Raw genomic sequence first — 13,999 nt, 5'->3', positions numbered from 1 at the left:
TGGTCACCGAGTTGAGGGCAGTTTCCCAGTTCAGCAGAATCTTCTTTTCTCGCTGTCTCTGTAATACCTCTTGCCTCCGTGGGGGTCTCAGCTCCATGTGGTCAGTAGTGAAAATCCTTCCACCACAAATATAAATGTTCTATTTCACTTTTAAAGTTGTGATAGACTAGGTTCAAAAAGAACAAGTGTCAGTGAAAATAATTCATAACCAATCTATAAATGAAGATTTGGGAGAGTTTATTCTGAGCTAGAATGTGAGGACCATGGCCTGGGAGAGTCCTTCCACAAAGGAACGGAGCACTCCAAAGAAGTGGGGGTGTACAGGGTGGTTATATAGCCTCAAAGAGGATGTTTCACATATGATTGAAATGTCCCTCCCACAATAGCAGGTAGTGGCTCTGCTATCTCCGTGGGCACAGCAGGAAGCAAGTCTGTTGTCTCGAGCTGGGTGGTCACAGGTGAGCTCAGCAATCACTTCCTAGCCTAAGGAAAGTTGCTTAGTCTTTAAGGAGATGGCCATCGTTGGGAGGGGGAGGGAAGTTGCACCTTTATCTCAGGGGCCTTTGTTCTTGCCATAGGGAATGTCTAAAGCAGATATATAATGCATACTCAACAGCCAAGGTCAGGCCCTTTTGGAAAAACAAGGTCACGCCAAATTAGGTTTACACCAAATGGCTTCCTCATATACTGCAATATATCCTATCGCTTGCCATTTCTATTTGTCACACTGAAGCTACTCTGTCTTTTTGTAAATTTAACCTAACTGGCCAGGGCAGGTTTCTCAACCCTGGCACTGTGGACATTCCAGGCAGGTCATCCTTGGTGAGGGGGCTGTCCTGGGCCTCATAGGATGTTTAACAGCCTCCCTGGTTTCTACTCATTAAATCTAATAGCACCCCACCTCCCAGTTGTGACAATCAAAAATGTCTTCAGACAGTGCCAGATGTCCCCTGGGGGGCAAAATTGTCCCTGCTTGAGAACTCTGGGCCAGTGGCTGACTGGCCCCTGTGTGGCAGTGCAATTCTTGTGGTGGCCCACAGCCAGCAGCCTCTTCCATTCTTTTCTGATGGCAGTCCTTGTATTGCAAATTACCCTCCGCCTCAGCTCCCTAAAATTGGATCTGCTTACAGTTCAAAGCTAGCCAGAGTGAGTGTTATTGGAAGGAAACTGATTTTTTTTCCTCATCTAGTTCTGCAAGGAAAATTGTCTGGTTTTACTGTTTAATTGGTTAGTGGTGGCTATTTGTCACTTTGCCAGCAGGTTCTCTCTTAACTGCTGTCGTTTGACATTGCTGAAACGTAAATGCAGAGTGATTGAGTTGCCAAGATGCTATTAAGTCCTCTACAAAGAGTTTTTCGATGTACTGCCACTTCAGGCTTTTGTGCCTCTATTGATTGATTCGAATACTAAAGAAGTCCTTGGCATAGGCAGCCCTGGTGAGAAAACCAGGCTTCTGTTAGGAAATCGTTAGGTATTGACACAGGGACAGTGGTAGCTCTTTGTTTGTTTTCCTCTGGCCTAGACTGGGCCTTTGGCAAAGCTTACTCAGTTGAGCATGTGTTGGCCACTGGTAAGACGAGGAAGAGAAACCCAGGCGGCCACTGGTCTTCATGAAACAGGCCCAGTTAAGTTAGAGGAGCCCAGAAAGTGGACGATGGTGTCCGGTCAGGTTCCAGGGTGGTTCAACAGACTCCTTATTGCTGAAGAGTAGAAGATCACCGAGAGTTCCACTTGGGTTTCAGAGCCAGTCACTGCTGGAGACCAGAGATGGCAGGTTGCTTTTGGGTGGGTTGGCTAACCTTTGACAGGATGACAGGAACACTCCATGATGTTAAGAGGATACTGTTCTATGCTCTTGAAATTGTACTTTTGGACCTGATTTCCTTATGCATCAAAAGCTATGTGTCATGGTTGGGGGGTCTGTGACAGCTGGGGACCACTTGTTACAACCTTGTGTTACTGAACCAGGTTCGTTTTTTGCCGCTGCCCAGAAAGCCAAACACCAAGGGGGCGAGATTGTAGCAGAGAGAGGGTTTACTCACAAGGCAACCACGTGAGGAAGCGAGAGCATGAGCCTCAAATCCGCTTCCCCGCAAATAGGGACTCAGGGGTATTTATGGGATGGGGGGGCAAGGTGGTCTGAAGTGTGGAGAGAGGTGATTGGAGGTGAGGAGAGAGGAGGTAACTGATGATCTGCGCAAGCGTAGTCAGACTTCATGCCTTTTCATGGGACCCATGATCACAAAATGGTGGCGTTAGCATGATCTGAGGGAGGAGTTTTAGCCTCTTGACATCAAAATGTTGCCTATGTGACATCTGCACAGGCCCAGTTGATGAGTTGGTGGTCTCAACCGGCCTGAAGTGGACAAGGAGTTGTAATTTCTAAAACAGCTCATATGCCCGTTGCCATGGTGACCCAGGCTCCAGGGAGATGTTCTCTACAGGAGTCTAGTGGGAGTCAGAGAGCGTATTGCCTAGCCAGCACAGTTAACAATGGGTGGGTTAAACAGCTAAAAGCTATAATCAGTAATCGCAAAAAGGAAAAAACTTTAGTTCCTAGCTACTTAGTCATCAATGGCTAACTCTGCTGGTTTCACTTGAGTGTACTGGGGACCAAGGTCCTTGGGATGGCCTCTGTCTCCCATGGCCATGCTGTCCTTCTGAGCTGGACATCATAGGCATATTCCACAAGTTGTAAGCCCACTGAGTGGGAAGGGCCCAGTAGTCAATGTGGGTCTGTCTCCTCAACCGTGACGCATGTTCTGAGTTGCTGTGAAGGTTCAGAGACAAAGTAAGGACAATTTTGTTGGATAATAACCACTGGAAATCTGGCAGCTGGAAATACCACCCAATGGAGGACAATTCAGCACAGAGTAGTGGGTGAGAACACTCTGGAGCCAGACCATGTGGGTGGGGATTCTGCCCTCCCCTTACAGGTGTGGGGCTTCGGGCAAGTTACCATCTCTCTCCCTGTGCCTCAGTTTCTTCACCTGTAAATAAAGATAATTTAGCTCCTGCCTCAGAGTCGCACTCAGCACAGAGTGAGTGGGTCTGTGTGGACGGCCTTGGACGGTGCCTGGTCCCTCCTGACGTGCTGTTTGAGGAGGAGTTGCCGTTGTGGTGACCCTCATGTCCAGGCAGGGCCATGGGCTCCTGTACCCCAGTGGCGAGGTGCCTGTTCCTTTGAACCTTCTCCCTGGGGCCTTCTGGACGTGCCTGCAGACACAGGGCCCTGCAGGCCACGCATTCAGATCTAACCAGGCAGCAGGAAGGCCACTGAGCAATGGTGTTGTTTTCTTTCAGACCCTCTCCCAGCTCCCCTGTGGCAAAGCCCTCTGCAGTTACGAGGGGAAGGAGCCCGGCGACCTCAAGTTTCACAAGGGTGACGTCATCCTCCTGCGGCGCAGGCTGGACGAGCACTGGTACCATGGGGAGCTGCAGGGTGCACACGGCTCCCTGCCCACCAGCTGCATCCAGTGCGTCCGGCCCTGGCCACAGGCCCCGCCCCAGGGCAAAGCGCTGTATGATTTCGAGATGAAGGACAGAGACCAGGACAAGGACTGTCTAAGCTTCACCAAGGTAAGGGGCCGTCCTCCCACAGCAACTCCCCGCCAGGAGCCGGGGCAGGGCACGCGTGGTACACCTTCCTGCTGGTTCGAACCCTGGCCCCTCGCTGACATGTGCCCTCCCTGCGCCTCTCAAGTCAGGAGAGGGGCTGTTTGCACTTCCTGAGCTGATCGGGATGGCACACAGCCTGACACGGCTCCGCCCAGAGCCGACAGGGCCCTCGCTGAGTACCGGTGGGCCTGCGAGACCTGAGTCAGTGCTGGTAGCTAAGCAGGACTCAGGTGCAAAGGGAGGGGGTCCTCCCAGGACTCACAGGCCCTGGGAGGGGCTTCTAGGGGCTGTCATGGGGAAGAGGGGCCGGGCCCGAAACCAACATGTCACAGCACATCCTCCAGAGCACGAGGTACTCCGAAGGGTTGGCAGACATGGCGCTGAGGGCCATTTGAAGAGGCCAGGTCGGTCTTGCTGAGAGGGACCCCATGTGGTAGGACTAAACAGTGTTCACCAGTGGAGTCATCCCGGGAGAGCCCAGGGAAATGCTGGGGTCTGGTTCCTGGCCTCCCAGGCCTCAGAGGTTGTCAATCATTGAGAGAACAGAGGTGATGGCCCGAGGGTCCCTTCTGACCACGACTGACGGCTCCACCCATGTCTGTGGGTGTCCCTCTTCCTCGTCTTCATGCTCACACTCACTCTCCCCTGGCGCTGGAACCCCTGAAGCCCTGCTGTCTTGTCTGCCTGACGCAGTCAGCGCACTTACCTCCGGTTGACTAATCGGGTGCCAAGTGCTTTACTGACACGCTCGCACTGTGTTTGCACACCCGCCAAGGTGCCCACGGGACACATTGGAGCCTGACTTCCTGACGCTAGAACCAAAGCTCAGAGCCACGCCCCTTACCCAAGGCTGGTCAGCCTCTCCGTTGTCCCTGTCCTCTTGTCTGTCCTCCACTCCCTCCAACCCCTCCCTCTGCTCTCCCTCTCTTTCGCTCCCTCCGTCTCTCTCTCTGTCTCTCTCTGTCTCTCTCTCTCTCACACACACACACAAACGGTTGTAAATAACCGAGCTAGAATTCCAACTCAAATCTCCAACTTTAAGAAGTCCAGGATCTTCCCCTTCTGAGAGGACACTGTTCTCTCTCTCCGTGTCTGTCTCTCTCTCTCTCTCTCTACTCCCGTCTCTCTCTCCCTCCCCCTCTCTCTCCCTCCCTCCCTCTCTCTCTCTCTCTTTCTCTCTCTCTCTCTCTCCCCCTCCCCCCCCACCCCCCCCTCTCTCTCTCTCTCTCTCTGTCTCTCTCTCTCTCTGTCTCTCTCTCTCTCTCTGTCTCTCTGTCTCCATCTGCTCAGTGCAGGACTTGGCTGTGGTGCAGAGCGCTCTGGAGGGCTGCGGCAGTGCCATGCACACCATATTTGAGCAAAATTGGCATGTCCTGCGCATGGCTGCTATTTATGTCTTGTTCCATTGTTCAGCCTGACAGTGAATAATCTATTTTTCATTCAGGGATTCAACTCTTTCTTCCTTCCTTTCATCAAGGTGTTCTGATGCTAATTCCAATTGTCATCTAGCTGATGCAGCTTCCCAAGAAGCCTGCATCCAGGCCTCCCTCTCTCCCTCTCCCTTTCCCAGCCTCTCTCTCTCCCTCTCTCCCTATCTCTCCCTCTCTCCCCATCTCCCCTCTCCCTCTCTCCCTCTCCATCTCTCCCTCTCTCCCCATCTCCCCTCTCCCTCTCTCTATCTCTCCCTCTCTCCTCATCTCTCCTCTCCCTCTCTTTCTCTCCCTCTCTCCCTCTCTCCCTCTCTATCTCTCCCCATCTCTCCTCTCCCTCTCTATCTCTCCCTCTCTCCCCATCTCCCCTCTCCCTCTCTCTATCTCTCCCTCTCTCCTCATCTCTCCTCTCCCTCTCTCTCTCTCCCTCTCTATCTCTCCCTCTCTCCTCATCTCTCCTCTCCCTCTCTCCTCATCTCTCCTCTCCCCTCTCTCTCTCCCTCTCTCTATCTCTCCCTCTCTCCTCATCTCTCCTCTCCCTCTCTCTCTATCTCTCCCTCTCTCCCTATCTCTCCCTCTCTCCCCATCTCTCCTCTCCCTCTCTCCCTCTCTCTCTCTATCTCTCCCTCTCTCCCCATCTCTCCTCTCCCTCTCTCTCTCTCCCTCTCTCTATCTCTCCCTCTCTCCTCATCTCTCCTCTCCCTCTCTCCTCATCTCTCCTCTCCCTCTCTCTCTCTCCCTCTCTCTATCTCTCCCTCTCTCCTCATCTCTCCTCTCCCTCTCTCTCTATCTCTCCCTCTCTCCCTATCTCTCCCTCTCTCCCCATCTCTCCTCTCCCTCTCTCCCTCTCTCTCTCTCTATCTCTCCCTCTCTCCCCATCTCTCCTCTCCCTCTCTCTCTCTCTCCCTTTCCCTCTCTATCTCTTTCTCTCTCTCCCTCCCTCTCGCTCTCCCTCGAGCTTGCTCTCAGTCAGAGGGCAGAGGGGCAGGCTGCCCAAAGTACAGTGTCAGGCAGACGGAACCCTGCTTTGCTCACTTCTACTTTGCTCTGGAGCTCCTGCCCTGAGAGAAGAACGCTCAGGGGGCCCGTCATGCTCTGTGCTGTCACTTGTGACCAAGAACAGGGACTCCAACAACCACTCTGGGTATGTTTGGACCCTTGCTAAGGAGACAGACCCCGTTATGGCTCCAGGCTCCTCCCAGCTCAGCTGGCTCCAGGGACAGACACGAGGCCCCCTCACAGAATTTCACCAGAGGAGGCTCTCCAAGCCAGGAGAGCTCACTGTGGACTGACAGCGCCCTGCAGCCTCCAGCCTCTCCTGCTGTGAGCCAAGGCCGGCCTTTCCTGCCGCCACCATAACCTGCCCCACTCTACGACCTCTGCCTGGGACGCTCGACTCCAGATGAAGACCAGAGCCCACTGGACAAGAGGCCAGAGGGGCTTGGGTTCTTATCAACAACCTGTGCCCCGCCCCAACTCTATGGGAACTGCGCTGTGTCCCGGAGACACAGACGGACTCGCTGCCCTCGTGCAGCTTGCGTCTAGTGGGAGAGACAGCAACAGCAAGTCAAGAGATAAGGGTTCAAAAGACAATTTCAGAGAGTAATGAGCTGTGCTGGTTGCCCAGGAGGCAGACTGAACATTTAGTAAGGGTTCCAAAATATTCACTGATAGAATTTGGTATCTGATATTTCAAAAGAAACATTAAAGTGGTCCTTATGGGAAAGTCAGCATTCCGTTAGGCTTCTTTAGACTTATCCTGTGGTTGGCACTGTTTTTACTTTGAGTTACGTGGTGGGGGTACCGTGATGTCCCTGGGCTGAGCGAGCATCCCTGTTGAGGGGGTGTCATCGTGAGGGCTCTCCACGGATGTGGCATTTGAGAGGCAAAGGCGCTAGCTGTGAGAGGTCAGGGGGTCTCCTGGCGTGGAACGTGACGTCCCTTTCCACAGGAGGCCGGGTGGGAGGTGCCGTATGTCGTATGTTTTCCAAGGACTTTCTTTCCTTGAATCCTGTGGATTAACATGCGGGGTTAGAGCGCCCTGGGTGTGACCCCAACGAGATCAGTGCCGTGACCCCCAGGGTGTTCACAGAACCTGTCACCCACACCCACTGTCCCCTCCTGCTTGGATCAGGCACAGCCTCTACTAAGAGCCCGGTTTCTCTGTGCCTGTCACCACTGAATGCCTCCAAACGCAGCCTCCCAGGACGCGGGCAACACGTCCTGGCTCCTTCTACTCGGCTTGGGTCTCCTGTTGCCCGCGGCACCTGCCCGAGATTTTCCCAGCTCGTTGTCACGGCCTGGAATGCTGGTTCTGCCTAACGACCTCCGACCTCCGTTTAGGTCACACCTCGGGTGACCAGAGGTTGTCTGTGCTTCGACACTGCAGCTTCAGGCCAGCCTGGTTTCGCCTCCAGAGAAGGCTTTGTTGTTTGAATGTGTTCCATTGAGTCAGTAAGGAAGAGCGGTCTCTAAAAGCCACAGAGTCACTGTGATGGAGTGATGGGGTTTAAAAAGGCATGAAGCAGGGGACCAAAGCAAGATTTTTACCTGTGATGTTGGCTTTTGAACAGTCCTGTTAAAATTGCATTAATTAAGTCATTCTAAAACCAAAGTCTTTGTTTCATGTTCGTGGAGAATGAATAATTACTTTTTGTATAAAAAGCATATTTTGTAACTTCTTAGGGGCCCTTCTCCAAAGAGCAAATAAGGAGGCCGAGGAAGTAAGTGCAGCATCCTGGGCCCTGCGGCAGCCTGTTCCCAGCCCTCCCAGCCCTCCCAGCCCTCCCAGCTCTCCACTCCCAGCCCTCCCAGCTCTCCCAGCTCTCCCAGCTCTCCCGGCCCTCCCAGCCCTCCCAGCCCTCCACTCCCAGCTCTCCCAGCTCTCCCACCTCTCCCACCTCTCCCAGCCCTCCCAGCTCTCCACTCCCAGCCCTCCCAGCCCTCCCAGCTCTCCACTCCCTGCCCTCCCAGCTCTCCCAGCTTTCCTACCTCTCCCAGCTCTTCCAGCTCTCCACTCCCAGCCCTCCCACCCCTCCCAGCCCTCCCACCTCTCCCAGCCCTCCCAGCCCTCCCAGCCCTCCCACCTCTCCCAGCTCTCCCACCTCTCCCACCTCTCCCAGCCCTCCCAGCCCTCCCACCTCTCCCAGCTCTCCCAGCTCTCCCAGCTCTCCCAGCTCTCCACGCTCTCCACTCCCAGCCCTCCCAACCCTCCCAGCCCTCCCAGCTCTCCCAGCTCTCCCAGCTCCCCCAGCTCTCCGTGGCCTCCGCGTTGGGGGAGGGCTGGGTTTGGAGGCACGGTGCTGCAGGGCCTGGCAGTTCGGGATCCCACGTGTGACCTGAGGAGAACACTTGCCCTTGCTGGGCCACTGGCTCCTCATCTTCCTAGGCAGGACACTCATCCCTCCCCCAGGGGCCGAGGGCTAGGTGACCCAAGTCCAGAGCCGAGCTGAGGGTTCGGCATCAAGAGAAGCCTCGAGCTCCATGCCTTGTGTGGTGGCTTACTCCATGTTATCTTATTTTCGCTCAACTACAAGTCTCAGCAAATATTTGTGGAGCCCTGACCATATAACTTTCAGTTAATGAGAACGGTTCCATCCCCTTGCCAGGGGCCTGTGTTGCATGTAAAGGGCCTGGGGCTGCCCTCTAGTGAGTTCACTCTCTCTGGCTCAGGAGCCCTCAGAGGCTGTGAGATTGTCTCAGGCAGCACCTAGCCAGTCACAGAATCACTCGTGGACCCACTGCGTCGGGGACCCGAGGCTCACCACGTTGGCCTGAGTCCCCACCGTCCTTGCACATGGGGAAGCCACAGGCCTTGTGGACACAGGGACAGCTGCTTTTTAGTCCTCATCTCACACTCTCCCATCCTCGCCCCAACCCTCCAGGGCCAAACGGACGCTTTGAGTTGGCGAAACCCTTTGAAAACACTGTCGCCGCTTGTCCTGATCTAGTCAGACTTTCTCCTTCCACGTGATCCTCTCACGCTGCTGAGAGCTTAGTCATCGTTTCCCAAAATTCACCATCCTTGCTCTCCTCTGTGAGTGAATCCAGCATTAACCCCACACTATGTTCTTCTGATCCAGGGACAGGCTTAGATAAAATGTGGACAGAGGTTAGGCTCCAGAGTATTTGTATTATTATGTGGTGGCTTTGGGACATTTTCTTACTCTTGGACTCTCTTTTTTAACTAGAAAATGGAGTTGGCAGTAGGATGCAGTGAGCAAAGGCATTTAGAGAACCAGATAGTCACCCAATCCTTGCTTTCTGCCGTGTGCTCTCCTCCTGCTTCAGGAGGAGCCACGGTTCCCTCTGACACGTCCCACTCTTCATGTCAGCCCAGAATGCTCACAGGAGGACAGACAGCCTTCCTAAGGCACACCCCATGTGGAGAGCTGAGAATTCCTAGGGCTGGTCCGCTATACCCTATCTTCCTGGTGGCTAAATCTTGGAGGGACTTGCCCAGGGGTGTGGAATCCACTCAGCCCGTGTCAAGGCTGCTGTCCCTGTCTCTGGGCACCCAGGCCTGTGCTGTCATCTTTGCTTCTTCCTGATGGCAGTTGGGAGCACCTTCAAGACTCGAGAACTTTGTGACCATGGACCAAAGTGGAATGAGCCCAAGGAGAGCGGGGTGGCTCTTAAACATTCTCTCCTTCTGAGCTCTGTATTCTGTTCAGGTAAACCATGAAAAACTGGTTACCGAACCAGTCAACTACTGGCCACTGTCTGAACCAGGTTCGTTTTGCCTGCTGCACGATTATGCCAATCGCTGAAATGACGCATTTGCTGCAGAGAGAGGATTTAATTCACAAGACAGCCAAGTAAGGAGGCAGGAGAACAAATATCAGATCTACATCCCCCCAAAATAGGGATTAGGGATATTTATGGAATAAAGGGGCGGGGTGGTCTCAGTGTGGGAACGATGCTTGGAGGTGAGGAGAAGTGAGGTAACTGGTGATCTGCGCAAGCGTGCTCAAGCTTCATGGCTCTTCACGGGACACATGTTCACAAAATAGCGGCGTTACCATGCTCTGCGGGTGGAGTTTTCGGCCCTCTGACATCAAAGGTCACCTATCAGTCATCCTTGCAGGCCCAGTTGATGAGTTGGTGGTCTTAACCAGCCTGATGGGACAAGGGGTGGCCTCTCAGTTCCCAAAAAACTGAAGCTCCGGTTACCATGGAGACCCAGGCATGGGAGACGTCGTCCACGGGGGCTTTATGACGTGTTCTCTATCTGCTTCCACTGCAGACAGACAACTAGCTGAGTGTAGTTAAACCAAGTCAGCTCCTGGTTTCAAACACACCAGAGAAACCCAGTCACTTTCTTGGCTCGTGGAGCAGGACCCCTCCTTCAAATTGGGCAGCAACCCTGCAGCCCCCTGAGTGTCCACTGGGCCTGTGTGGAGGAGGCACTTTACTAAGATGATCAGCTTGGAGACAGAAAGGAGGTGACAGGAGTAGAGGCAGCCTGAGGGGCTGCTGAGGTGTGTCCTTGCCCACCCCCTTCTTTGACGTCAAGGTAGAGGTCAGGGAATCTGTACAGGGAGTCATTTTGATTTGCAGGAAAGCTTGGAATATGTCTGAAGCTTTGTCAGGAAAGATTTTCAAGCCTTCTCAGAATGTGAGCTCTTCTCTCAGGACAGGCCCCACACCCTGTGTGCCCCACCCCGCTGTCCCCTGGCTCACTGTGGGCGCCCCCACCTGTTCTCCCCTTAGCAGCTGGAGCAAGCAAGTCTGTTACCCTGTGTCAGGGGTGCCCACCTCTGCTCAGGGCCCCCACTGGCTTCTCCTCTTCCCCAGAGTTGACACCAAAGTCTGTGCTGCCAACAAGACTCCCCCGACCTGCCCCTGCCTCCCTCCCCAGCTGATTTCCCCCGCTCACCCCGGGCTCACTCCGCTCCCAGCCACACTGGCCTCCTGGCCTCTCCTGTCCAGGTGAGTCTGCTGGCTCCGCCAGGGCATCTGCAGCCGGCCCACAGCCTGGATGCCCTCCCTACCTGTCTGCAGGCCCTCAGGGCAGCCCGATGCCCCTGTGATGGAGCCCTGCCTACCCAGCACTCCACATCCCATTTTCTCCTCCCAAGAAGGTATGTACTTGTATTGACAGAACATTGTCACCTCTCCTGGCTGGAGTGCAGGCTCCCTGAGGGCAGGATCCTCAGTCATCTACTCACTGCCTGTCCCCGGCATGGGACAGTGCAGGGCACATAGGACTTTGAATCCGTAGTGGACGGTGAAGCTGGTGCGGGCGCTCTGCCTTGCTGCAGGGAGCATCAGTTCATGCTCACCCGGCCTCCTTGTCCCGTTCATCCACTCTTCAGACACATGTCATCCCAAGAGTGTGTTCCAGGTGCCAGGCTCAGTGCCAAGGACAGTGGCCAGCAGAGTCCCACCCTCAAGTGCTCGCAGCCCACAGAGGGTGGCCAGGACTGGCATTATCCCAGCACCGAGCCATGCCTGCTGCAGGCTGTGTAGTGGGGGAGGTTGTGACACCTGACCTTTGACCTCTCCACTTTCACAGGGGCCCACCCTGTGGCTGCAGGTTCCCGCAGCCCTGAGCTGCTCTGAGCCTCTGCGTCTCCCTCATGCAGTGTTGCTCTCTTTGCTGGTTCCATGCGTCTGGCAACGCCTGGAGTTGAGACTAGGTGATGAGACAGGAAGATGGGAGAAAGCCCCCCGGGCTCAGGAGAGTCCTGACAGCTGAGGCCTTGGCAGGGCAGCAGGGCCTTCAGGTCGCGGAGTCCTTTAGAGCCTCACCTGGGCCTGCCGACAGCTATCAGGAACAATTTGTGTTATTTCTGCTACAAAAGGTTGAGGGAGTTTTTGAGCTTTTCCCTTTTTAATTGTCCCTTCTTTCTGTGAAACAGTGACTTGGGCTCTGTCTGTGGCTGGCGTGCATTCTGACAATGGATGCTGCTGGTGACGGGCCGGGTCCCCAGGCATGCCGCCACAGGTGGCTGCCATGGCCGTGGCCCAGCCCAGCAGGAGCCAGAGCTGAAGGGCAAGCCCATGAGCCGAGTTTCCAAAGGGGCACCTCTGGTCTCTGGGACGTTATGACCTCTCGGAACCCTTGAGTGCAAGTGGAAGGGGACAGAGGAGGAGCTGGAGTGCTCTCCGGCGGAGCCGTTGCCTCCCTCTTCCTGGCCCTTCAGGGGCTATTTCTAGGGGTTTTCTATGTGTTGTTGCCCCACAGCTGATTTAGGAGAGTGAAATCTTAGGCCCCAGAGATTGGTTTATCCAGAGCTACTAGGCGAGTGAGTTCTCCAGGGTTTCGGTGAGCCTGGCGTCTCAGGCTGAGCCCCTGAGGTGTGAGCTCTGACCTTTACTGAATGTACCTTTAAAGTGGCAGTGAAGGGCGGTACGCTCAGCCAGCACCTTTAGTGGCATCCAGAGGGCTTCTGCCGGGACACCACATTCCAGCCTCCAAGAGTCCGGAGGCAGAGCCTCAGTGCACTATGCTGCAGCCTTTCTTCCTCATGGAGCCCATCTGGTTGCAGCTTTACTCTTTCCCTGGTAGAAGCGAATGCGCAAACTTTAGGAGAGTTAGGCAGATGAATTAAAATGCAGTTAGAGGCCCCCTCTGGGGGTGGGCCTACCACGGGGCCTGAATCCTTTGCAAAGGCATTACCCACTGAGCCTTGGGAAGAAAGGCAATGTGGTTTTTTAATAACGACGTTGTGCAGACTTACAATCATTAGGACCACCCTGAGACCACCGGAATACAAAGGAGAGCCACTGCCATACGGCAACGGCATTTGGTGTATTTTCAAAGCTTGGATGTTTCAGGGAACAGGGAAAAGAGCATATGGAAGTCTACTGACCCACAGCAAGTAACGAGCACCTTATGTGAAACCTGTAAGTGAAATTGAGTCGTGCGTCTGAAAGTGAAGTGATGTTGTGGAAACAACGCTCATTCATAAAATCCTCAAATGTTGCCATATTGGCCCAGAAACTTGTGTGTCCGTCTGACCATCAGTGGTGTCTTTGGTGTCTGGTCAGATTGTGTTTACTCCTCTACATCAAGCAAGGGTGATAAACTGGGGCTCGCAGGCCGAATTCTGTCCACCTGCTACTGTTCTTGTAAGTATAGTTTTCTTGGCACACAGCCCAGGCTCCTTCATTTACTTGTCGTGTCTGGTTGCTTTCACCCCAAAACTGCAGAGTTGAGTACATGGCAGAGACATGATGGCCAGCAAATCCTGAAATGTTGACTCTGTGGCCCTTTCTAGAAAGGTTTGCTGACCTGTGACGCAAAGCACAGCACTACAGAGGCCAAGCACACGATGATTGCTTGCACATCCCACTCAGCATGGCTTTGTTCTGAGGCCACTGGCAGCCCGCCACATTGAGTGTGACATGAAGGGGGCAAGTTCTCTATGAAGCAGCAACTGAAATTTGCCTCCACCCATGCACGGCAGTCTTGCCATTGTCAAATGTAAGGCCCAGTCAGTGTTTCAGGAGAGAGGACTTCTCCGCATTCCAGGGAGGCCCCAGAGCAGGCGTTTCCCCTTTCCTTGTCCTTCTGCAAGCACTGGCTCCAGGCTGTCAAATATGACATCACATCAGAGACCTGATGTGATCCAACTGTGAAAAGTGGTCGCTCTTTTCCTAGTCCTGCGTTGGTGGCGAGAGAAGTCATGAGTTTCTGCCTAGCCCAGCACTTGTGTGTTCCTCGTTGGGGGCTGTCTCCGTTGTGTGAGTTTGGGTCATAGGCAGCGCCGTGGGAAACCTTCCTCAGCACTCTTAGGCAGAGTTCATTCCTTATTGTGTGTGTGGAGAGTGACTGGCTTCCTGCATCTAGCATTCTCCCAGCAGTTTTGGATCCTGCTACTGTCCTGAAATCCCAGGCAGCCGTGAGACCCGGAACTGCCCCTGTCAGTGTTTGAGGCAGAACAGACACCTTCCACCAGGTGCCAGCAAACCAGGGCTAGGACTCCATTGGATTTGCATGTGAT

General features: G+C 54.2%; 1 protein-coding gene across 3 annotated transcripts in view; it reads left to right on the top strand.

Annotated features, from left to right (window-relative positions):
• SH3RF3 (SH3 domain containing ring finger 3) overlaps positions 1 to 13,999 on the top strand; it is a 345,250-nt gene that overhangs the window by 195,379 nt on the left and 135,872 nt on the right. For 2 of the 3 annotated variants that reach the window (XM_070571921.1, XM_070571922.1), the window contains exon 2: positions 3,304 to 3,579. The exons of the other annotated variant lie outside the window; for it this stretch is intronic. In XM_070571921.1, coding sequence (XP_070428022.1) covers positions 3,304 to 3,579 — 276 coding nt within the window. The remainder of the gene's footprint in view (positions 1 to 3,303; positions 3,580 to 13,999) is intronic. 3 annotated transcript variants of the gene reach the window in all.

This window comes from Equus przewalskii, chromosome 14 (assembly GCF_037783145.1).
Source record: "Equus przewalskii isolate Varuska chromosome 14, EquPr2, whole genome shotgun sequence".
Taxonomy (NCBI): Eukaryota; Metazoa; Chordata; class Mammalia; order Perissodactyla; family Equidae; genus Equus; species Equus przewalskii.
This window is presented reverse-complemented; position numbering and strand designations above follow the sequence as displayed.